A 23,452-nucleotide genomic window follows, 5' to 3' on the forward strand; every position below is an offset into this window, starting at 1 on the left:
TCATTATTGGTGACAACATATGATTCAATGATCCGAATCGTAGTGAGGTACAGTCCACTAGATTGACTCATAAGTTTCTCTAAAATGAGTTTCCTTCCGCATTCATTAGAGGTAATATAAAGGTATTCAATTCCATTCTCACAGTGTGTTTCTATATGATAACCGTTGGCACGAATATCTTTGAAACTTAACAAGGTTCGATTAGCTTTAGGTGCATATAAAGCGTCTGTGACTTTAAATGTTGTGCCATTAGGCAGCAAAAATTTGGCAGTTCCTCGCCCTTTTATTACTTGTGATGATCCAATCATCGTAGTCACAGAGGAATTATGGGCTATTAATTCAATAAATAATTGCCTATTCCTTAATATGGTGTGGGTAGTCCCACTATCAACTAAGCACTCGATTTCTCCTCGATTCATTCCTACAAATAAATGGGATGTATTATTAATTTTGAAAATATAACTCATATTCTTTAGAGCATGACTATTTTAGTAGAATGATATTTTTTTTTTCATTCTAATAATAATTTTTTTTTCTAGATGTATTGCTATACATCTTTATAGTGCTTTTTCGAACCATGTGAATATGTGTGTTACATAAAAATCGAATAAATTCAATGCTTCAGAATAAAATCCGAAATTTATTAATAAGCCAATGATAATCAAATCAAGGTCTTATTCAGAAATCTAATTCAAACAATTATTGAAATAAACTTTAAGACTACGTAATAGTCTAATTAAAAAAATGAGGCATTATGCCTTCACAACTGTGTTTGGAAAATAGAATAAATAAAGCAGATCAGTCAAAATCTGAAGCATCCATTGACTGAGCAAGTTCCTTGTTGCCATTGAAGTCTGCAATTGTGAGGTTGACATCTGGGTCATTGCCTCCTTCTTCCATATAGTGAGCCTCTTGTTCTTTAGACTCCTTATACCTCTTGTAATTGGCTGCTACTCTATTGCTTGCTTGACAGTTCTTGTACCAATGTCCCATGACTCCACACCTATAGCATGGTTCATTGCCAACTCTACCCTGTTTGACTGAAGGGTTCTTAGGTGCCCTTTGCACCTTGTTTCCATGACCACTAGGGCCAGCACCACCATCTATGCGCCATACATTGGAAGGGCCTCCACGGCCCATACCCGGACCCCCACGTCCCTTGCCACTTGGTGCATTGTTGCCACGTGGGTAGGGATCAGCACGTCCAACCCTCTTTTCATTAGGGTTCTTTCCACCTTTGACTTTGCCATAATTAGCCTCAGGAATTTTCTTTGTCTCAACGGGTCTAGCATTGTTGCTCAAAAGAACCTCATTGTGCCTCTCAACCACTTGCAGTAGGTTGATCAGTTTATTGAAGGTTGTGATTCTTTTATTATCATACTCCAGCTTATACTAGTTCGCTAGTATAATTGCTGAAGTAGGAAGGGTAGAAAGAGTCTTTTGGATCATATCATCTTCTGTGAGTTCCTTTCCACAGAAATTTAGACGTGCCTTTAGGCGCAACATGTCTTTGTTGAAGTCATTGACCCTTTTGTAGTCAAGCAAGCGGATTTCATTCCACTGAACGGTCAATTCTGGGATTAAGGTGTCATGAATGTTCCCAAAACGTCCCTTAAGGGCATCCCACAATTCTTTGGGTGTCTTCAACTGGAGGTATTCCCAGTGTAAGCTAGGATCAATATGTCGCCTTAAAAACATTAAGGCGTTTGCTTTTACCTTATCAGACAGTCCATCGTCTTTGGGGTCAGTGGTAGTTTTGATGGTGGCAGTGTATTCTTTTGCCACAAATGCGGTTTCTACATCGGAAACCCAATGGTGGTACTCAAGTCCTTCTGAGTCCAAAATGTCAAATTCAGGTCGAGTTGGATCAGCCATCTACATCAACAAGAGAGAAGCAGTCACAAAAGACATCCACGTGCATTATTTTCCAAACAATATGAATTAGATTTCAAGACCAAGATTCGTAATGGTCACATTTTTTTTTTTTCGATGCTATGTGAAAATACTTTATCACAGTAATGTTGTGTGTATAAATGCGCATGAATTTTTATTATCATAGCAAAGCAGAATTTTATATGTTGTATTATAAAAATAACTATAACACATTTAATAATAAAACATAGCATATATAAAAATAAATGACATGGCTTGTTCAAAATTTCACAAATATACAACAAATTATATACTACATATAACAATAGCAAGAATATATCATGCATAACATAAAATACAAATGAGAGCATAATATAAAGGCATGCTTTAGGAATAATTTATATAAGGATAAATCATGCTTAAAGGTAATTATATAAAACATAAAAATGATCAAAATTATCTAATTAAACATGCTTAATAACAAAATATAATAAAGGTATAAACAATAAGGTATAAAACATGCGTAAAAATAAATAAATTTCACATGCTTTATATTCCACGAATATATATCACATATATAACAAGCAATAAAGTAGCATGCTCAAAAATAAAATAAAATAAAAATCTAATTATAAATAATTAAATATACCATAGTATGAAAATAAAAGAGAACATACGTGGTTTCGAGAAAAATAATCCTAAGGCACGCTCGTGTTGATGCAGGCGTGCGATGTTTGTATGCTTGAGAAAAAAACTGAGCCGCTTCCTCTCTTTTTGTGGGCCTTGTTTTTTTTTTTTCTTTTTCTCTGTTTTTCTAGGCAGCAAGGCCTGTTTTGTTTTTGTTTTTTTTTTTTTTTTTCGGTCTGGGCCTGGTCCTTACTTCAGCCCGAGTTGCCTCTTTTTTTTTTTTTTCCTTCTTCTTCCTCCTCCGGCTTTCCTTCCTTCTTGTTTAGGAGCGGACTAGTCTGGTGGCTCGGGCCAGTGGGCTGCTGGGCAGGGCTGTCTGCAGTGAGCTCTACTTGGGCCGCCGGGGATGGTACTGGGCTTCAGATCGCGGATGCGCTGCAGGGATCGGTGATGCGCGCGGGGGGTGGAGGCGGTGGGCTGGTGTCCGGCAGAACGATCTGGAAAGGCAGCAGGTGCGCAGGAGCTTCGTGGCTGACTGTGGCCGGCAGTCGGAGGGTCGTGACTGAATCGTCGGGTGCCGAGAGCAATTGGCTGGGCTGGCCGGTTGTAGGAGGCTGCAAGGCGCACTGGGGCTGCTCGGGCGGTGAAGGGTGCTACGCTGCTGGGCTGGGGCTGCTCAGCAGGTGAAGGATGCTGGGGCTACTCGAGTGTGGCAGCTTGCAAACGGCAATGCTGAAGGAGGGGGGGGGCGATCTAGGCAAGATTTTTTTTTATTTTTTTATTATTTTTTTTGGGATTGCGGCAGAAAAAAAATGGAAGAGAGTTTTTTTTCTCTTCTAGGGTTTGGGTGTTTTTAACTAAAAATTGGCTATTGGCTCTGAGCGTGCTGATAACGTGTAAAAGTAAATGGAGATTGGAATGGTATGCTCATTTCATTTCATAGTCCCTTTATATAGGGAAGAAATTACAACGGAAAAATTGATTACAATTATGATATTTACTATATACTAAGCGTCCTACACTGTTCCTAAGCACTGTTCATCACTGTTTCTAAGCACTGTTCATCACTGTTCACATGAGAAATTACGGTTTTGCCCTCATTCTTATTTTTTTAACGACTCTGCCATTGACCTACCAGACGCTTCCATTAGTTTCTTCGTTGTTCTACAGCCGTGTAACCATATAACCAAGATTGCTCTCTCAATTTGGATCTCCGCCGTGAATCTCACTCTCAGCTCTCCCATATCAATATAGTCGACGAACAGGTTTCTTCTACAGCCGTTTAACCATATAACGAAGATTGCTCTCTCAATTTGGATCTCCGCCGTGAATCCCACTGTCAGCTCTCCCTTATCGATATCGTCAATTGTTCGGGAAGCTTCTATTGAACAAAGTTATCGAACGCAGATCGATCTTGATTGTTTCACAGTTTCAACTACATCCCTCAAGCTGCCAGATACTACGGTTGGGCTGATAACAAGTACAAAAGGTTTGGTTTTCAGTGTTTATGTACTAGATTTGATAGAAAATTTGGGATTTGATCATAGATCGTTGGGGTAGGAAAAAGAAGAGGAGATATTCACGATTTTGGTCCTTTTTTCTGGGGAAGGTTTGGGTTGAGGAAGCTTTCAATAGAAGAAGATGTACGTGTTTGATTTGGATTTTTTTTTTTTCAGTTGTCTAATATTGTGGTTTCGAGTGAGTGTTTTGATTTTTGATTTTTTGTGTATTTATATATGTGATTTTGTGTGAAATTTTCTGAGTTATATATATATTTTTTCAATTATTTTGTGCTGTCAGAATTAGCAGATGTATTGAATATGCTTTTGTTGATATTGGGTTGTGATTGATTGCTTGCAGGTTTTGCTTGCTCCTACTGTTTCTTCGAAGTGATTTATTTGTGAGATCGTCTGTATTCCAGGTGAGTGTTTTTTTTTTGAAATTTTGTAGATAATTTCATAGCATAGGTGGTTGGATATTGAGTTTCTTAAACGAGATTTAATTAGATTGTGCTGTTTTGTATAGGTTTTATATCGGTCTTGACGTTTTAGGGATTTGGTTTATCTTCGGCTTTGGGAATCTGGTGATTGATTGGAAAGGTTGCAAGGTACGGTTTTGATTTTTACTGTGGATTCACTATGGAATTTAACTGCAAATAAAGGCTATGTCTTAACTTTGATTCATTGCATTGGAGAGAATGATTAGTTTGATTCAAATTTCTTGACAGCATTTTCTTTTGATTAACATGAGAACTGTTGCTCTGATCTGATTCATTATGGGTGATATGTAAGTTTGGTGAAAAGCTAAGCTGGTTTTGCTCATAGATATTTGTCTTGCAGTATAATTTATAAACGTAAAATCTAAATTGCAAAGCTCTGATTTTTGGTGTCGGTGGAGACCTTTAATTGGGTTTCATCACATATATAGACTTACCATGCAGATCTGTATATACTGGTTTCAGGCCTTTAATTGGGTTTTGTAGCTTATAAAGAAAAAATATAACATGAATTGTTTGCATTGTTTTGGTATTCTCATGTCTCTGCTTGAAATTGCTATTCGTATAACCTTAACAATTCGTTTAAAGGCATCTTTGTATCATCATCTTATATAAATTTGTATCCCAAGTTGGAGCATTCATACATCTATACTGGTATATCCTCCCAACCCATGTTCTTTTCATGATATATACCCATGTTCATTTAAAATGCTTTTGTTTCTCTTTGAACTATTTATATATCAGCATTCTATCTTCAGAGGTGAAGTACCCAAGAAACTTCTTTTCATTCATATTCTAATCCCATGAACATGTTGTACTTGCCTTCTTCAAAATTGAGTACTTGATCATAAAGAGTAAGTCTTTGGTTACACTGTTCTTGATGTTGGGCTGTCATTGATTTTGCTTGCAGGTTTCGCTTACTACTACTGTTCCTGTTTGAAGTGATTCATTTCTTAGAAGATCAGTGTTTAAGGTCTGAGTTTTTTCTTTTGTTGGATGTTATTGATTTACTATAGCTGTTTATAGTTTTTCGTTATTGAAAGGATTGAAGCTTTTGTTTTTTGAATTACACCTAGCTATGAGTTGTGGCTTTTGATATTCTTGAACAACAGTAATCTAGAGTATGAAAATTTGTGTGGTCTGTGAATCTGTTAGTCAATAATTAATGAATGGATTTTGGCAAGCAGTGTGTATTACTGTTTGTTAGGCTCCTCAAATGAATAAACAGAATAGGAAATTGGTATCATGTTTTTCATATTTTGCAAAGAGCTGACTAAAATACTATAGAATTTTTTTTTTCTTTTTCTTTTTTCAAGTGAGCGACTCCTTTATCACTGGAAATGAGGAAAACAAATGTTTTTGTAAGGTCTGTAAAAAGAGAAACAGCCATTTCAGATCATCATTTGCTGTTTAATTATTCATATGAATTGATCATGGCTTCACGGTGTCACATAATAGTCTCAGTTTGCTACACATAATAGTCTTAGTTTGCTAATGGAACCGCTTAGATACATTTTATTGCATTTTACAGTTTAATGATGAAGTAATTTTACAGTTTAATTATGAATTGGAAATAAAACAAGAATAATATCTAAAGAAGTTTGATCTAATTAACAATTTGTTTAGATAGTTCCATGTTTTGTGTGAAAAAATTGTTTTTTTGTTTTTTGTTTTCTACATCCAAAAATGCTTTTTGGTTGTCTGTATATATTTTGTTTTCTTTTCTTTACATTCAATAATTCAAAATTGTTTCGTTCTTGCAGATTCTATGCAAAAAACTTTTGCCAACATTTTTCTGCTGCTGTTCCTTTGTCTGCTCTTCAATATTATTTTGGTTTTGTATTGTTATTCAGGTATGAAGTATAAAGTACTGTTAGACTATTTCTGTATTCCCTTTATAATATGTACAACTAATGTAATATCAAATTTTTTTAACTGTTGTCATTTTATTTTGTAGATTTGGGGAATAGTTTGCAGTCAGATTCGTTAACTGTTATTGATCCAGGTAAACAAATTTTTGAGGCTATGCGTTACAGCTGTACAGCTTACTGATTGTATTTTGTTTTTTTTTTTAATTTTTTGTTTGTTTGATGAGAACTGATTGTATTTGGTTTGTAATTATATTTTTGCAAACCTGCTGGCTCTATCTGAATTCTTGCTTTTGTTTTTTGTCTTTTTTTTTTTTGGTCATGCATTATCTGATTTAAAGAGATTGTTAAACTTCTTGATTTCGCTTTGTAAAGAGGTTGTGTATTCCTGAGTTAACACTCACTCTAGAAGATAGGTGGTAATTATAGAAATCAATATTGATATTTGCTTTATCTATATATTCTGTCATATGTTTGTACTCATGATAATAAACTGCAAATATAGTTGAAGCTGTAATAGTATAATAATGAATGAACCATGATGGAACACTAGAGTTTATGTACTTTGTTTGACACTTTCAAACCTTTGTTTTACATGTGTGGTTAACGTTTCTTATTATTATTATTTTTTTCAATCCAGTTTGTTTTGATTTTATTTTGATTTCGAGTTTTGCATTTATATCTAATAAATGATACTTTTAAAATACAGTTATGCTGCCGAATACTGGAACAACCAAAGGAAAAAGATCCTTGCAACAGAGGGATCATTACATTAAGTCAGGAAGATGGAAGCAAGGTGAACATCGATTATCAAGTTTAAGATATCATTTGCATTTATAAATTTAAAACGAATAATGTTGTTAAATTTCTATTTATAGTATCTCAACAAGACCCAGTGGAAGAAGAAGAGATTGTGCAGATCAACAATGAAGAAATCGATCATCAAGCCAAATCAAGGATATCAAAAAGAAGAAAACAAGGTCGGTATATATATATATATATATTATTTGTATTTACAGAACAAAAGAACTAACAAACATTCTTTACATTATATTTATAGTATCTCAACCAATAATGACAAGAGAGAATCAGCTTGGGGAAATGAACAATCAGAATGTTGACATAATGGAAGATCGTGATCAACAAGAGGTTGTTCAGATCACAGGTATATCTATATTCATAGTGATTATGTAACTCAGTTTGTTTTGATTTTATTTTGATTTCGAGTTTTGCATTTATATCTAAAACGATACAGTTATAAATTTTAAAATACAGTTATGCTGCCGAATACTGGAACAACAAAAGGAAAAAGACCCTTGCAACAGAGGGATCATTACATTAAGTCAGGAAGATGGAAGCAAGGTGAACATCAATTATCAAGTTTAAGATATCATTTGCATTTATAAATTTAAAACGAATAATGTTGTTAAATTTCTATTTATAGTATCTCAACAAGACCCGGTGGAAGAAGAAGAGATTGTGCAGATCAATAATGAAGAAATCGATCATCAAGCCCAATCAAGGATATCAAAAAGAAGAAAACAAGGTCAGTATATATATATATATATATATATATATTATTTGTATTTACAGAACAAAAGAACTAACAAACATTCTTTACATTATATTTATAGTATCTCAACCAATAATGACAAGAGAGAATCAGCTTGGGGAAATGGGCAATCAAAATGTTGACATAATGGAAGATCGTGATCAACAAGAGGTTGTTCAGATCACAGGTATATCTATATCCATAGTGATTATGTAACTATTGTTTCAACAAATATTATAACTATTTTTTTTCACATTATATACAGATGAATATCAACATTCATACGGTCAAGCATCATATCAAAGAAGTAGACAAGGTTAGTATTTTCAAATTCTATGAACCATTGTTAAAAAAATATTTAGTAATTGTATATTATTTGACAAAAAGTAAAATTGTGTTCGCAGGATCCGCTATTGCATATGAAGATTCAGGTGACAATGTTTACACATGTGATTATTGCGGTGCATGTTTTTGATTTGATGAAGCTATTAAACAAACATCTACAAGAATATCACCTATCTACACAAATTGTTGCAAAAAAGGACAAATCAAACTTCCAGAACCAAAACCAACTCCCGATTTTCTTAGAATACTATTGGATCCAAATAATGGTTCAGAAAGTAAACTTTTTAGAGAAAACATCAGAGTTTATAATTCAATGTTTTCTTTTACATCTATGGGAGCAACGATTGATCATCGAATAAATACTGGATCAGGTCCTTATGTTTTCAAAATCAGTGGTCAAGTCCATCATTTAATGGGTTCTATATTACCTTCTGACGGTGAATCTCTTAAATATGCTCAATTATATATATATGATACAAAAAATGAGATTTCAAATCGTATTAGTGCTATTGATCCTACTCACGCTAATCAAAACATCAAACCATATATTGTTGAAGGGCTTATTAAAATGTTTGACGAAATTAATGAATTAACAAAACAATTTCGAACAATAAGAGATAAATTTGAAAATCATTCTTTACCTTTATTTAATATGAGCGTACTTGAATGCTTACCAACTGATAGCAAACAATATGAAAGACCGACATCTGATGAAATCAGCGGTCTAATTGTTGGCGATATTGGACAATATAATTCAAATAGAGATATAATTGTTGAATCAAATGATAGACATTTACAACGAATTTCTAAAATACATCCAAAGTATATGTCACTGCAATATCCAATTCTTTTTCCATATGGTGAAGATGGGTATAAATCTAATTTACTAATGCAAAAAACTTCTGCAAATTCTCAACAAAAAAGAGAGAGAATATCAATGCGCAGTTATATCACATATCAAATTCAAGATAGACGTAACATAGAAAATACTTTATTACAAGGTGGCCGATTATTTCAACAATTTTTAGTTGATGCTTACGCAACTGTTGAGGAAGATCGTTTAGATTGGGTAAGGAAAAATCAAAAAAATCTCCGAAGTGAAATTTATGAACAAATTTACACTGCATCTTCATCTGGAATTAATAAAGGTCATGACTTAGGACAAAAAGTTATTTTACCAAGTTCTCATACTGGAAGCCCTAGAAATATGATTAATAATTATCAAGATGCTATGGCAATTTGCAGACAATATGGTAATCCTGATTTATTTATAACTTTTACTTGCAACGTTAAGTGGCCAGAAATAGATAGATACTTCAAAAATAATTCCAAATGTAAAGTTGAAGACAGGCCTGACATAATTTCAAGAATATTTAACATCAAATTACAAAATATGATTGCTTATATTAAATCTGGTGAACCTTTTGGACAAATTGATGCTGATGTTTGCACAATAGAATTTCAAAAAAGAGGACTTCCTCATGCTCACATGTTGTTTTGGTTGAAAAAAGATTGCAAATGTTACACAGCCACAGATATTGATTCTATTATTTCAGCTGAATTACCAGATAAAAATATTAATCCAGAGCTTTTTAAAATTGTTAGCGAATTTATGATTCATGGACCTTGCGGACAGATCAATCCAAAATCTCCTTGCATGAAAAATGGAAAATGCTCTAAATTTTTTCCAAAACCATATAATGCAAAAACAATATTCGAAGCTAATTCACCGCCAACATATAAACGCACTAATGATCATACAAAATTTGTCAAAAAAAATGGTGTCCATATTGGTAACAATTTTGTCGTGCCCTATAATTCAAATTTATTATTAAGATACAACGCTCATATTAATGTTGAATCATGCTCTCAATCTATGTTGATTAAATATTTATTTAAATATATTAATAAAGGGCCAGACCGAGCTCGAATTTTGCTACAAGAAAATTTAAATGATGAAATTCAAACTTATCTTAATTGTCGTTATTTAACTCCTCATGAATCTATTTGGAGATTGTTTGAATATCTAATTCATTCTAGATATCCTGCTGTACAACGTTTAAAAATACATCTACCTTTGCAACAAAATATTATTTTTGATGAGTCTGAATCTCTTGAATCGGTGATAAGACGTAAAAGTACAGAAGACACTATGTTGACTGCATGGTTTCAGGCAAATAAAACTTATCCAGAAGCACGTGGATTAACTTATACAGAGTTTCCAACTAAATTTGTTTGGCATGATGACAAAAAATATTGGGCACCAAGAAAACGATACGAAATGATTGGACGAATAACAAACGTGCCTCCTACAGCAGGCGAATTATATTTTATGAGAATGTTATTAAATATACAAAAAGGTTGTCATGATTTCAATTCAATAAAAACTATTAATGGAATTATATATCCTTCCTATCAAGAAGCATGTCAAGCTTTAGGTTTACTAGGAGATGATAACGAATGGATTGAAGCATTAACAAATTCTTCATACGTTGCAACAGCTTCTGAAATGCGTCAACTTTTTGTTACAATTATTTTATTTTGTGACGTTGCAAATCCTCAAATATTATTTGACTCATTCTGGTCAAACATGTGTGACGATATTTTGTATAAAGCTAGAGCTGAAATTCAAAATCCAAATCTAACTTTATCTGAATCAGAATTAAAAAATACATTATTGTTTGAACTAGAACAACTATTTAATATGTCATCGAGTTCATTAAAGGATCATCAATTGCCAATGCCTGATACAAATAAAATGTTGGAATTAAACAATAGATTATTAAGAGAAGAATTAGATTATAATTGTTCTGAATTAAAGCATCAACATGCAAATTTAGTTGCTCAACTAAATACATGTCAAAAAATAGTTTACCATGAAGTCATTCAAGAAATTGAAAAAAAACATGTAATACCTTTTTTGTTCATGGTCATGGTGGAACTGGTAAAACTTTTTTATGGCATACAATTATAAGTAAATTCCGATCTGAAGGAAAAATTGTTTTAGCTGTTGCTTCATCTGGAATTGCTTCAATATTACTTCCAAATGGTAGAACTGCTCATTCTAGATTTAAAATACCTCTTACGATAAATAATTTATCAATATGTCCGATAAAAAAAGGTACTCATCTTGCAAAATTAATTGATAAGACGGAATTAATTATTTGGGATGAAGCTCCAATGTGTCATAAACATTGTTTTGAATCATTGGATAAATCTTTACGTGATATTTTATCATATCCAAATAATATACAAAAAGATAAACCATTTGGTGGTAAACCAATTTTATTAGGTGGAGATTTTAGACAAATTTTACCAGTTATTGCAGGAGGAACTAAAGAACAAATAATTGAAGCATCATTAAATTACTCATATCTCTGGCAATCATTTAAAATATTTCATTTAAGAGAAAATATGAGATTATCAAAAAAAAATCTGAGTGATGAAGATAGAAAAAATATTTCAACTTTTGCAAATTGGCTATTATCAATCGGAGAAGGTAAAATACATTCAATTGACTATGAAAATGACACAGATACATCTTGGGTTGAAATTCCAAGTGATATACTTATTAGCACATATATGGATCCGATAGAGGCCATTTTTCTCGCAACTTATTCAAATTTTCATGTTGATTACAATAAATTTGATTATTTAAAAGAACGTGCAATAATTACGCCACGAAATTCTACAGTAAGAGATATAAATGATTATGCTATAAATTTATTACCAGGTAATGTAACAACTTATCTAAGTTCAGACACTATTGTTCACGACAACAATAGCGATGAAAACATTGATCTTTTATATCCTACAGAATTTCTAAATAAACTTGAGTTTACTGGATTACCATCACATAAATTAACTTTAAAAGTTGGAATGCCTATTATGTTGTTACGAAATTTAAACCAGCGATCTGGATTGTGTAATGGTACAAGATTAATCATAACAGCATTATTTGATCGATTAATAGAAGCAAAAATATTGACAGGAATGAATATAGATCAAAAAATTTTTATACCTAGAATTGTTCTTACAGCAACTGAAAACAAATGGCCATTCATTTTTAAAAGACGGCAATTTCCAATTAGACCATGTTACGCTATGACAATTAATAAAAGTCAAGGTCAATCGCTAAATCAAGTTGGTATATATTTACCTGAACCTGTTTTTACTCATGGACAATTGTACGTTGCACTTTCAAGAGTTACATCAAAAAATGGTTTGAAAATTCTGATAAATAATAGCGATAATATACCAAATAAATACACTAAAATATAGTTTACAAAGATGTTTTACTAAATCTATGAATGAGAATATATTTTACACTACATGCAAATATAACCACACTGCAATTGATATTTAACAAAAACAATATTTGGAGATATGCTCTTTACAATTACAATCTTGCACTCATGTTATCAGAATTTATAGTTTGCTAATGGTAATGATTTAAAGGGAGGAGACACGAAGATAGATGAGGTGAGACAACTGAGGTCTCTATAGGTATGTGGTTAATGATTGTAATTTACTATATACTAATTCTCAGTTAACTGTTCATCGGCTTAGTAATAGTGCCGGCTCAAGCCGAGCCGACATTGTGAAATTACTGCTTTGCCCTCCATTCTTTGCTTAATTGCCGTTTGCTGTTTGGCCTGGCTATAAAACGCGCTAAGGTGACAAAAATACAAACACAATAGTTAGGACCAATGCAAGAAGAGAAGAAATTTCTTCTTTTCATATACCATTCAGCATTCATATATATTATGTATTTAATCATCACCTAATCTATTTACACTACAGGAAGTAATCTATTGTAGCAGGTTCGTTTTGATTTGTTTAATCTGTGTTTGTAAGTTTGTTGGGTTTGATTTGTTTCCTACTCTAATTTGGTGAACCTGTGAATGGTAAAGATGTGAGCTTTGCGAATGCACATAGAGGTTTCTGTAGTTTATATTGGGATAGATTTATTCTTTGAATAGGTGAAATGGCTGTTACTCATGTTTGTTAACTGAAATTGATAATTTATTGTTTGTTGCTGTAAAATCTGTGTTTTGGCTACTGTATTTATTTGAGTTCTTTCGATACAATTTGTTTTTTGAGTTTGATCTTTTTGTTTGTTTTTTTTCAGTTCAGTCTTTATGATCACTTTTTAACTGCTGCATGAATCTGCTTTGTTTTCTGCATGAAATTAACTTCAGACATTTTATGTTAATCTTTAGATCATTCGATGTCTGCTTGCTCGAATCAAGAGATTTAAATTGGACTTTTCTAAAGCCAGTCTGCATGTATGGACTATTGAACTACAATCCTGTTTAATACATATACACAGGTTTCTTTCAATATTTTTTAAAACATATATATACATGTTTTTATTTGCTGCTACCTTTTTTAGCAAGATTTGTGCCTACTCTTTTGGTTTGTGTTACTGATTTTCTACTTTTGTCTTCAGTTTTCCAATATGCAATTAGTTACTTTCCCTTTGTATATATATATATATATATATATATATATATGTTTTTTCGTTATGAATGTGCAGTTTGGTTAAAATGTTATAAGTGAGCATATGAAGTATTAGTTGAAATTGTGCAGCAAGTTTTCTGTCCTAAAATGGACTGAAATGTCATGTCACTTTTTGTGTAAATAGAAATGGAGGCAGCAACTTTTTGGACAACTTTTTGATCTCCCGTGTCTTTCTTCTTCGCTTCACAGAGAGGTAGAGGTAGAGAGAGAGAGTGAATGAATTCCCTTTTCTTGGACAGCTGGGAGTGTGTGTTTTTTCTTGCTTTGACACCTGGGGTGCTGCTCAGTGCTATCGTGTCTATGCTACTTGATTCCACCGAGAGGTAGATAGTGAAGGAAGTGGTGCTGTTTGTTAGCATGTACGAGTCTGATTCCATTTTCCCTGTTACGCTGTTTGCTGAGGATTGCGCAATCCGTTGCGGGTAATTTCAGTTCTGATGTTGCATGTCATGATTGCGTGTGTGTCCTTTGGATTTACAGTTCGTCAAATTTGATTGGGGTTGAAAGAGTGGGTTTTTATGATGAGTTGAAAGAATTTTGATTTGGGGTTTTAGTGATGCAGGGGTTTCTGGGTTATTGGCTCAACCTTGAGGTGGAGGTGTGTTGAGACAGGCAGGAGAGCTGCTGTTTCTGGTGTTTGAGGTGTGCCCTAAAACATCCAATTCCGGAGTTATTGTTCATGCATGGAGACATAGATTGCTTCTACGTTCAAGGTTCCTTAATTCTCCTCTCTCAATTTTGTCTATTGTGATTGTAAATTGTTCCTATTAGGGTTTGCAATTAAGTAAATTGGCAGAGATGAAATTCCAATTTAAGAGATAGTCACTTCGGTTTGGTGGTTGAAGCATCTATTTTTGTGATGCCCTGTTCTTATAGACTCAGTAGCTTGACATGTTTGCATGTTGGTTTTGCTCTTTTCTCTTGGAAATATAATGCAGTTATTTATATCATTGCAAGAAGAAAATCAGTTTTAAATTGATTAGCCTTCTATACTGATTAAAAGGGAGTTAGCAGTTTTGTTTTGATAATTTTGCTATGTTTGTTTTCTTGGTAGTTGCTTTGCTTGGCTCTATTTTTAGCTTCAGTTATCAGTGGTTTGTTGCTAAGCTTTGCATTACAAATCTGTTCATCACCACGTTTTTCTTCTTCCAAATCTGTAGGCAATTGTTTTCAGCAGCGGATGAATGACAACCAAAAAGATGGAAGTGATCTGCGAGACAAGCAAAAAGATGAAGTGGTCTGCCAGTGACATTGTCTGCTCATTATTTTCTTTCTGTAGCTCGGGCGGTGTGTTATACGCGGTCGGCTGTAACGCATGGGGTTTAGCTTAACAGAACCAGGGGAAACGAGTGTAGAACAATATATTTTTGACTAGCTATGTCAACAACATTTATATTAATGGTAATGTTAATTCCAAACATAAGTCTCTAGCAGGCGAAACTTGCAGATTTTGTTTGAACACCCGCAGCAACGCGCGGGCACCTATTCTAGTTAAATACTGATTGTTCTATCTTTTATGCTGATTGATTGGTAATCACTGATTCATTGATTTTCTCTTCGTCAGTTACTTTGACGAAAGCACATAATATGTTTTTCTTTTAACAATTTTGTATTTTATTATTTTTACTCGAGAAGGGAGGGCGGGTGGGATGGTAACCCAATAACCATACCCATAATTATACCGTGCGGTAGAAATCAGAGAGGGTGCCAGGGCAACTGCAGGCCGTCTCTTAGCTCCGCCCCTGAAATTTTGTACCTTTCCGTTTGTCATAGACATTTGTACAACTCGAATTCACGCTGGCTATAATGCGGCAGTTCATAATGCCAGTAAGCCTATTGCTTTGTGTGAGATCTTGCCATGATCTTGACATGTTTGGTACTAATGCTCCACTTTGTGGAGGGAACAAAGCAGCTCGGACTTTGGCCTGAGTGGCTCATGAATAATGAAGCATACTCCATTTCCAATAAAAATAAAAGACTTTGGAAATTTATGATGCATCAGAAAGAGAATAAATGAAAAGAAACAGTAATTTTACAATTTCATGTACAACAAAGGCATACCACTCCATTGACCATTGAAGAAACGGAACATTGAGCAGTTTATAGAAAATCCCTGTCTAGCTTCTAGCTAGGTCAGGAAATCCAAGAGAAGAAGCACGCAAGGACAATAATGTACAACAACGTTACTCCAAGAATTGGGATCTGATAGTCTGATCTGTTCATGATCTAATTAATGTTTTGGCCTGATGATGATACCTTTGAGGATAAGCCCACTTTTCCAGTGTCCACCGTGTTCAATAATATCAAACGACACTTCTCTAGTTTCCCCTTCCTTGGCCTGGAAACTGCCACCAATAAGTTCTATCCACTCTCCAATGGGCTTCTCAAGTAGACTGTATTGACGCTTTTGCTCTCTTCCCTCTGGCACTTTGAGTTTGAGTGTAACAGGGAATTCCCACCCAAATCCTTCCTTTGTTAATTTAACTATGTATGCAATTTCATAAACAACTCCTGATGAGAGTTCTGACATCTTAAATTGTCCTCTAACATTTAACCAGCATACGCTCATTAGTTTGGCTACCTCAATGTTCTCATCACTGCTAATAAAAGATAGTGTTAGAATTAGAGCAGCGCCAATCCAAAACCAATTGGAAATGGGTCGAAAGGCCCAAGATTATATATTATCATGCATTCTACTCTCTCCAGCTTAAAACTGTACTTGAAAATTCTATGAGGAAATGATGCATGAAAGACAAGGATGACATTGTGCCTGTAGAATTTTGTTGTACCTTGTTTCTTCGTAACAATTCCATAGCCAGTGTGGAGGAAAACCCCAAGTGACATCGAACCACCTTGGATATAACATAATGCATTTGTAGCTAGATTTCTTCTCAGACCATATTTTCTGCATGCACAAAAATTGGAAAGCAACAAAACTCATGAGATCAACAGGGTGCAATTGTCAAAGATATTATATCCAAGTGTGTAGTCTTCCTTTCATAAGATGCAGAAAACCCATTAAAGGTGATGCATTAATGTGCTTAGATTAAGCAGAACTTCCTGGCACTCAGAAAAAGAAACAAATTCGAATTCAGAGTCTTTAGACTAACCATTTTCTTGAATTCCCGAAACTCGCCATTTGTAGAATCTGCCGCCATGATTAAATTATACTTTCACCACAGTGCAAGAGCAAAGAACCTCTTCGCCTGTTCGGCTTCTTTAGAAATATCAAAACCTCCCAGTTTGGAACGAACAACTAAACTAGCACCCTCCTCATATCTTGATACTTGATATATGCAGTTTGAGTAGTATATGTTGTTGGTGACTTGGTGTGGTGCTCGGGTTATTTCATGACACTATAACAGGATACCTTTGAGATTTGACATTTTTGTACAGGCATAACTAAGGAGGCTTCTGACCTCACTTGAGCTGCTCTGTTAGCCAAATTGTCTTGATTTAATTTTCATCAACTTGGTCTACCAAACAAGTTGACATCCACGTTGCTGACCTATCCCAAACTAAGCTCAACCAAATTAAGACCTTGTCAAGCAACTAATTAATCATATATGTTGCAATCTCAACTACTAAAGATGCATCGTCTCTCAAAAAAAATTTGAAAGCTTAATTTACACCCAAGTTGTAGTTTCAAATTGTTAGTGGACCAACATCCAGAGGGATTCATGACCATCTTTACATCTCATGACCGTCTTGAACATTTACTGTTTGAGTTGATTTATCATTAAAGAATCAACATTGTACTACTTGTCTTAGTTGGCGCTTGCGCACCAAGTACTAATCAAAAGCATGGAAGGACAAGTCAAAAGTAGAATAACATACTAAATATAGAGATCATAAATCTATAAATTGGCAAACTCCAAAGTCTAATTACAGTCCTCTCTCTCTCTCTCTCTCTCTCTCTCTCAGGAAGGCATCGGCTGACAATTTCTAAGTAAGATAAATATAGTGTATTAATTGTCTCGAATAAACATATGTTGCTTGTTAGTTGTGGTTCACCTAATCATTTGTTCTGTTAAGACTCATCAATCAACTAAATTATGATACACAAGTTTGCTCAAACATTAAAACAATGCTGATTTTGATGGTTTAATATATAACTTAATCTGGTACCATGGTTAGGCTAAAATATTATCCAAGCAGAACACCACTTCTCAAGGAAACAGTAGTTGACCAACCCATAGATGTTCGATGTTTGGGAAATTCTATTCATACCCCAAAAATTTTCGATACACCTTACTAGTTCAAAATTCCTTCAAGAATTAATGAACTACGTTTTACGCTATTTTTTATCAGAAACTTCAATTTCGCTTTTTGATGACAATTCTGTTCTATTATACTCGCAAAACTTATCACATAAGGTGACAGCATGATCTGATTCATCTGTATTTTTAAGAATTTATCAAATAGAAAGAACAACTAAACCAGAGATTAGGTGGTCATCTAAATCAGTCTGACTAATTCAACATTTATCTACTGCATTATGCATGTCTATTTTAGATACTAGAGATATCTTAATATGGCTTCATCAGCGTAGAAATAATCCATTAATTCTTGAAGGAGCTGCCTAAGAAATGGAAAGGGTGGACTGATATTTAATCACTTCTAAATTTGTCTATAAATAGAAGATACACATTTGCATATGGTATAAAGCAAGTCATGCATACACAATACCTTTTACATTCTAAGAATGAATAGCAGCCTGAGTCTCTGTCCACGCCTTAGATTGATGTTTTCTTTCTTTCAATCTTCTTTTTCTTCCATTTTGCTGTGTTTGGTTCTCAACTTCAAAAGCCAATAGCAAAATGGCTTCAGTAGTTATTCCCCTCGCAACTCCTGTTGTGCGGCTTGCACTAACTAAATTGACCTCTTTTGTCACCACCGAGGTTTCTGCATTCAATCATGTCAAGGATGAAATAGAAACGCTGAAGAACACTTTAACAGAAATTCAAGCTGTGCTTACAAGGTTGGAGGCAGTTCAGCAGAGTTCTTCCATGGAGTGGTTCAACAGGCTTCGAGTAGCTGCTTATGATGCAGATGATCTAATTTACTCCTGGGCGACAAGGTATCTCCAATGGAGCATGAAGAAGGAGGTACAAATAATCCATCTTCCCTTTAGTACTTCAAACTTTCTGTTTCAGTATCTTCAATCCCGTAAGTTGAGAAAGATTATAGCGACACTAAATAAGATTTTGGAAGATGGACAACGCTATAAAAACATTACTGACACTCCCATGCCTACAACTGGAAATCCTTCACAATCACAGCAAACTGGCTCTGTTTCAAGCAGTTTAGTTGTTAGCAGGGAAGAAGATAAAGAAAAGATAATAAGACTGCTGACAACGGATGAAGAATCCAGTGACGGGCAAAACATTTCTTTTATTCCCATTGTAGGCATGGGAGGTTTGGGGAAAACAACTCTTGCTCAGCTTGTATATAACGATGACAGGATGAATCAGACTTTCGAAACTAAAATATGGGTTTGTGTGACGGACAATTTTGACATCAAGAGGATTTTCAGAGAAATAGTGATGTCTCAAATGTCTAAAAAAATAATTGGCCATGATGCCAACTCTATCTCCGTCGACAAACTAGAAACCCATGCTAAGGATATCCTGGCACAAAAAAGGTTTTTACTTGTCCTAGATGATTTATGGACGTACAACCATGTGGATTTGGAGCCCCTTGAAAAAATCTTAGTTCAAGGCGGCAGGGGAAGCAAGGTTCTGGTGACTAGTAGGATCTCAGAAATTTCAAATCTCAAGTATTCAAAATCCGCTTATTTTCTGCAATGTTTGGGTGATACTGAATCATGGTCGTTGTTTCAAAACATAGCATTCAAAGAACACCTTTTGACAGGTCGTGTACGTGAGGAGTTGGAAGTGTATGGAAAAGAAATTGTGAGCAAGTGCAAAGGTTTACCTCTGGCAGTGAAACAAATGGGAGGTCTGCTATGTGGGAATACTGATGTAAATCGATGGAAGAATATCAAGTCAAGTCAAACATGGGAAGTAGGGGATGATAGAGTACTGCCTGCTCTTAGATTGAGTTACGATCATCTGCTACCAAATCACAAGCAGTGCTTCGCATACTGTTCCTTGTTCCCAAAGGCTTATGTTTATGAAAAGGATGAATTGGTCAAACTATGGATGGCAGAAGCATTAATTGAGCCTAATAATAGAGAAAGAACAGAAGTCATCGGAAGCACATACTTGAAGGAGCTGTCAAACAGGTTCTTTTTTGAGCGCGAAGATGAGACAAAGTATAGGATGCATGATGTTATCCATGACTTGGCACAAGAGATCTCCAGTCCCTTCTGTTGCCAAGTGAAGGATAAGAAAGATATTATGACACCGAATTTCAATGAAAAATCTCGCCATGTATCACTGCTTTCAGAAGAAATTGAGCAACCTACTTTGGAGATAATCAAAAAGTCAAAGAAGCTGCGGACACTTATATTGCCTGTTCAACACTTGAAAGCCTTTGGGAAAGTGCAGCATGAAATATTCCATTCACTGAGGTATATGCGCACCTTAGACCTGAGTTCAAGCACAATTCAAACACTCCCAGAGTCTATTGAAAAGCTGAGGCTTTTGCACTATCTTGATTTATCAAAAACTGAAATCACAGCACTTCCCGACTCAATATGCAAACTGTACAATTTGCAGACGTTGAAACTTCTGCAGTGCCCTTGGCTTTTCAATTTGCCCACAAACCTCAAAACTCTTGTCAATTTGAGACATCTGGAGCTAGATGAAATGTTCTGGTATAAGGCTTCGATGCTTCCACGAAGCATTGGGTGTCTAACCAGTCTGCACAATTTACACAAATTTCAGGTTAGCTTTTCTTTTACATTTGTTGTTGCCTTGCTGAACTTGGGACCTTTGACCTTGCACTGCCATCTGACTGAAAGTCTTATTAATAATAACAATAATGATGGATCTCAGGTTGGCTGCAAAACCGGATACAAACTTGAAGAATTGAAGAATATGGAGTACCTTACAGGAACGCTGCACATATCAAAGCTAGAAAATGCAACAAATGCAGAGGAGGCTAACTTGAAGGAAAAAGAATTGATTGAAAAAGTGATATATGAATGGAGCAACAGTGATCTTAATTTGCAAGATGAAGCCACTGAAAAGCAGGTACTTGAAGACATACAACCTCACTCAAGGGTCAAAGAGCTCCAAATCTGTCACTACAGGAGCACTGAATTTCCAATTTGGATGAGAGGCAGACAGCTCCAGAATTTAGTTAACATTGAGTTGAATCATTGCACAAGGATCACAATCCTCTCTCTGGGTGAGTTACCCCACCTTAAAGAAGTCATTCTCAACAATATGCTAGAGTTGAAGGAATGGCAAGAAGAGACTTATCAATCCTTAGAGGTGGATAAATGGAAAGAGGAGACGTACCAGCCCCTCAGAATTCTGAAGATAAGTGGCTGCCCAAAGCTGACAAAATTACCCTGCTGTCTCTCTAAGTTAACTGTTCTGGAAATCACAAGGTGTGAATCTTTGGAAACTATTCCATTTGGCCCAGTGATGTTTATAACACTTGTTGACAATCCTGTACTAAAGCACTGGACCAGAGAAGATCTTGAAGTGACAATAATATCTGATGATGGTGAAAGGCAAAGGGTTACTGCAGACCTAAGTTCATTCAGTGCACAAATGATCAATGTGAAAATTATCAATTGCCCTGAGTTGAATGCATTGCCGAGAGACCTTTATCCGCAGAAACTGGAAATAGGTGGGTGTAGGTCCTTGAGTGACCTCCCAGACGAAGACCATTCAGTACGGCTTCAGCATTTAGCACTGGATGCATGTCATGAAGATACACTGGTCACAAGGATACCTGCCGCCAGCATTTTACAGTCATTGGTCATTTCAAATATTACAAATCTCATCTGTCTTCCAACATGGCCCTCTCTTCCCAGCCTCCAAGCACTGTATATCCGTGACTGTGAAGATCTAGAGTATCTGTCCAGCCAAGAAAACAGGATGTTTGAACGCTTCACCTGTCTCAAAGTACTCTCCATCCAGAACTGCCCTAAGCTTGTGGCACTGCCAGTTGAAGGGCTACCAACGTCTCTTCAATACTTGCGAATTGGCTCATGTGCAATGCTCCAGTCATTTGGCCCCCCGGATGTACTCCAGAAACTCGGTTCCCTCAATGATCTTTACATTGAAGATTGCCCTGCACTCCTGTCCTTGCCAGATAATGGCCTGTCAACAGCTCTCCTTCATCTATCTATTAAACAATGCCCCTTACTGATAGAAAGATGTGGACAGGAAGATGGTGATTTGCCAAAGATCAGGGACATCCCCGATCTGGAAATCCAAAAACCAACGACCGGACGTCCAACTTCAGCAGCTTTGTACCATCTTCCTAGGATCTGTGGAGGTATGGGTAATTTTATTTATGTTGTTCGAGTTGGTAGTTTAATAGATGATATACCGTGAACAAACCATGTAGTGAGAAACCATGCATGCAAACTAACTTTCTTTGGAATGCCTATTTGGGATTAGTAGCTAGAAGAAAACGACACCAGAAAACACAACATGGTTTTGCAAATGATTCCATGCATTTATATTTCACAGGCTCTAATGAGGACTTTAAAATGAGGACAACGGTTGGATGACATATGTGTTGTAGAATTAAAGTTTCAACTAAAATTAGGATCACTCATCCAATCGTTAATTTGAAGTTCCTCATTGAGTCCTCACTAAAGCCTCTCCCTATATTTCACTTCCAAGTCTAATGTCTTTTAAGTCACTTCAATCACACGGATTTCAATCCATCTGTTATTTATATAATATTAGCCTTTATCAAATCATTAACTTCTCCACAAGCACTTAACCGAGTATTAAAAGACTTTTAAGTATCGCATTCCAAGAAAAAAGAGGAAAAGCAAGAAGTGGAATTTGATGCCGGTACCATGTCCACAATTCTAATATTTTGCAATTTTGAATCTTCTTAAGAGGATGTCACACAGAGTCTTGTCTGAATTTGCAGGACACAGTTCTTAAAATGGAGTGCTGCCGAGCTTCTGGAATTGCAAGACAGGTTGTTACAGTAATTCGGTTAATTTTCAATTACGTAGTTCTTGTATTAGCCCCATGGCTTAGGATGGCTTTTCGTCAGATTCTTGGGAAAGAAAAAAAAAGCATTGCTCACCTCAAGTAATATCACATTCAACCATGAGTCTTACAGGTTTTTTAAAAGGGCTATAACTGACTTGCAGGAAAGTGAAGCTGGACGGAGGGCTCGAGTATGTATGGCAGCAAAAAGAGGTTGAAAGGGTCGAAGGAAACAACTGCTTACATTTACCTTCCATTTTTCCCTTTAATTTGTTTGATGAGGGATTTATCTTGTTTATAAGGATAATAAGTGTCTTTTATTTTTATTTAGCGTGCAAGGGCGTGATGGCCTAGCCTCCTACTGGGTTCCAGCCATCAAAAACAAAAAAACAAAAACAAAAAAAAAAAAATCAAATAAGCATCACTCCTACCTACTCCAGAAAGGGGCCTTTAATTATTTTTCTTTCCTAGTTCTGTAATGATAAAGTACCTTCCTACACATGATGGAAGGGGTTTCTCTTTCTTTGATGTGTAACAATGAGTTTCCTTTCTACATTCTATGTTTGGAGGA

At 35.2% G+C, this 23,452-nt stretch overlaps 3 protein-coding genes and 1 long non-coding RNA gene across 5 annotated transcripts; 3 read left to right on the forward strand and 1 right to left on the reverse strand.

The window, feature by feature from the left end:
- The first annotated feature begins 3,673 nt into the window (after positions 1–3,673).
- On the forward strand, positions 3,674–7,300 carry LOC112190520. The gene is made up of 8 exons (XR_005805279.1): positions 3,674–3,988; positions 4,360–4,420; positions 4,525–4,606; positions 5,406–5,468; positions 6,259–6,348; positions 6,453–6,500; positions 7,073–7,159; positions 7,242–7,300. It is a non-coding gene; the product is annotated as an uncharacterized LOC112190520 (long non-coding RNA).
- Positions 7,301–7,437: 137 nt separating this feature from the next.
- Positions 7,438–13,427, forward strand: LOC121048948. Its single transcript, XM_040513467.1, has 9 exons — positions 7,438–7,528; positions 7,639–7,725; positions 7,808–7,909; positions 7,998–8,102; positions 8,181–8,231; positions 8,320–8,346; positions 10,384–10,698; positions 13,243–13,262; positions 13,392–13,427. The coding sequence occupies exons 1-9, from the start codon at positions 7,438–7,440 to the stop codon at positions 13,425–13,427; spliced, it is 834 nt and encodes a 277-aa protein (XP_040369401.1).
- A 2,376-nt stretch (positions 13,428–15,803) lies between these two features.
- LOC112190822 (lectin) lies at positions 15,804–19,213 on the reverse strand. Its single transcript, XM_024330313.2, has 5 exons — positions 18,762–19,213; positions 18,473–18,688; positions 16,894–17,301; positions 16,573–16,688; positions 15,804–16,380 (listed from the first exon to the last, which is right to left on the reverse strand). Exons 3-5 carry the CDS (start codon positions 16,939–16,941, stop codon positions 16,014–16,016), a joined length of 531 nt encoding a protein of 176 aa, XP_024186081.1. The 5' UTR covers positions 16,942–17,301; positions 18,473–18,688; positions 18,762–19,213; the 3' UTR covers positions 15,804–16,013.
- LOC112184419 (putative disease resistance protein At3g14460) lies at positions 18,181–23,436 on the forward strand. Of its 2 annotated transcripts, XM_024322676.2 has the most exons (4): positions 18,181–20,634; positions 20,746–22,204; positions 22,817–22,867; positions 23,046–23,436. In XM_024322676.2, the coding sequence occupies exons 1-3, from the start codon at positions 18,604–18,606 to the stop codon at positions 22,828–22,830; spliced, it is 3,504 nt and encodes a 1,167-aa protein (XP_024178444.1). In that variant the 5' UTR covers positions 18,181–18,603; the 3' UTR covers positions 22,831–22,867; positions 23,046–23,436. The 2 variants fall into 2 exon arrangements, with proteins under 2 accessions (XP_024178444.1, XP_040371525.1); XM_040515591.1 differs by having other exon boundaries at positions 18,181–22,204.
- Positions 23,437–23,452: the final 16 nt, after the last annotated feature.

This window comes from Rosa chinensis, chromosome 2 (genome assembly GCF_002994745.2).
Source record: "Rosa chinensis cultivar Old Blush chromosome 2, RchiOBHm-V2, whole genome shotgun sequence".
In the NCBI taxonomy this organism is placed as follows: domain Eukaryota; kingdom Viridiplantae; phylum Streptophyta; class Magnoliopsida; order Rosales; family Rosaceae; genus Rosa; species Rosa chinensis.

Bases quoted from the DNA above. Each gene is read 5' to 3' on its own strand.
- LOC121048948 (XM_040513467.1), top strand. From the start codon at position 7,438: ATGACAAGAGAGAATCAGCTTGGGGAAATGAACAATCAGAATGTTGAC. The intron at 7,529-7,638 runs GTATATCTATAT...TTTAAAATACAG, and splicing joins AGAGGTTGTTCAGATCACAG to TTATGCTGCCGAATACTGGA. The intron at 8,347-10,383 runs GTGACAATGTTT...CTCTTGAATCGG, and splicing joins TATTGCATATGAAGATTCAG to TGATAAGACGTAAAAGTACA.
- LOC112190822 (XM_024330313.2), bottom strand. From the start codon at position 16,941: ATGGCGGCAGATTCTACAAATGGCGAGTTTCGGGAATTCAAGAAAATG. The intron at 16,689-16,893 runs GTTAGTCTAAAG...TTGTGCATGCAG, and splicing joins TTCGGGAATTCAAGAAAATG to AAAATATGGTCTGAGAAGAA. The intron at 16,381-16,572 runs GTACAACAAAAT...TTTTATTAGCAG, and splicing joins AATTGTTACGAAGAAACAAG to TGATGAGAACATTGAGGTAG.
- LOC112184419 (XM_040515591.1), top strand. From the start codon at position 18,604: ATGGCTTCAGTAGTTATTCCCCTCGCAACTCCTGTTGTGCGGCTTGCA.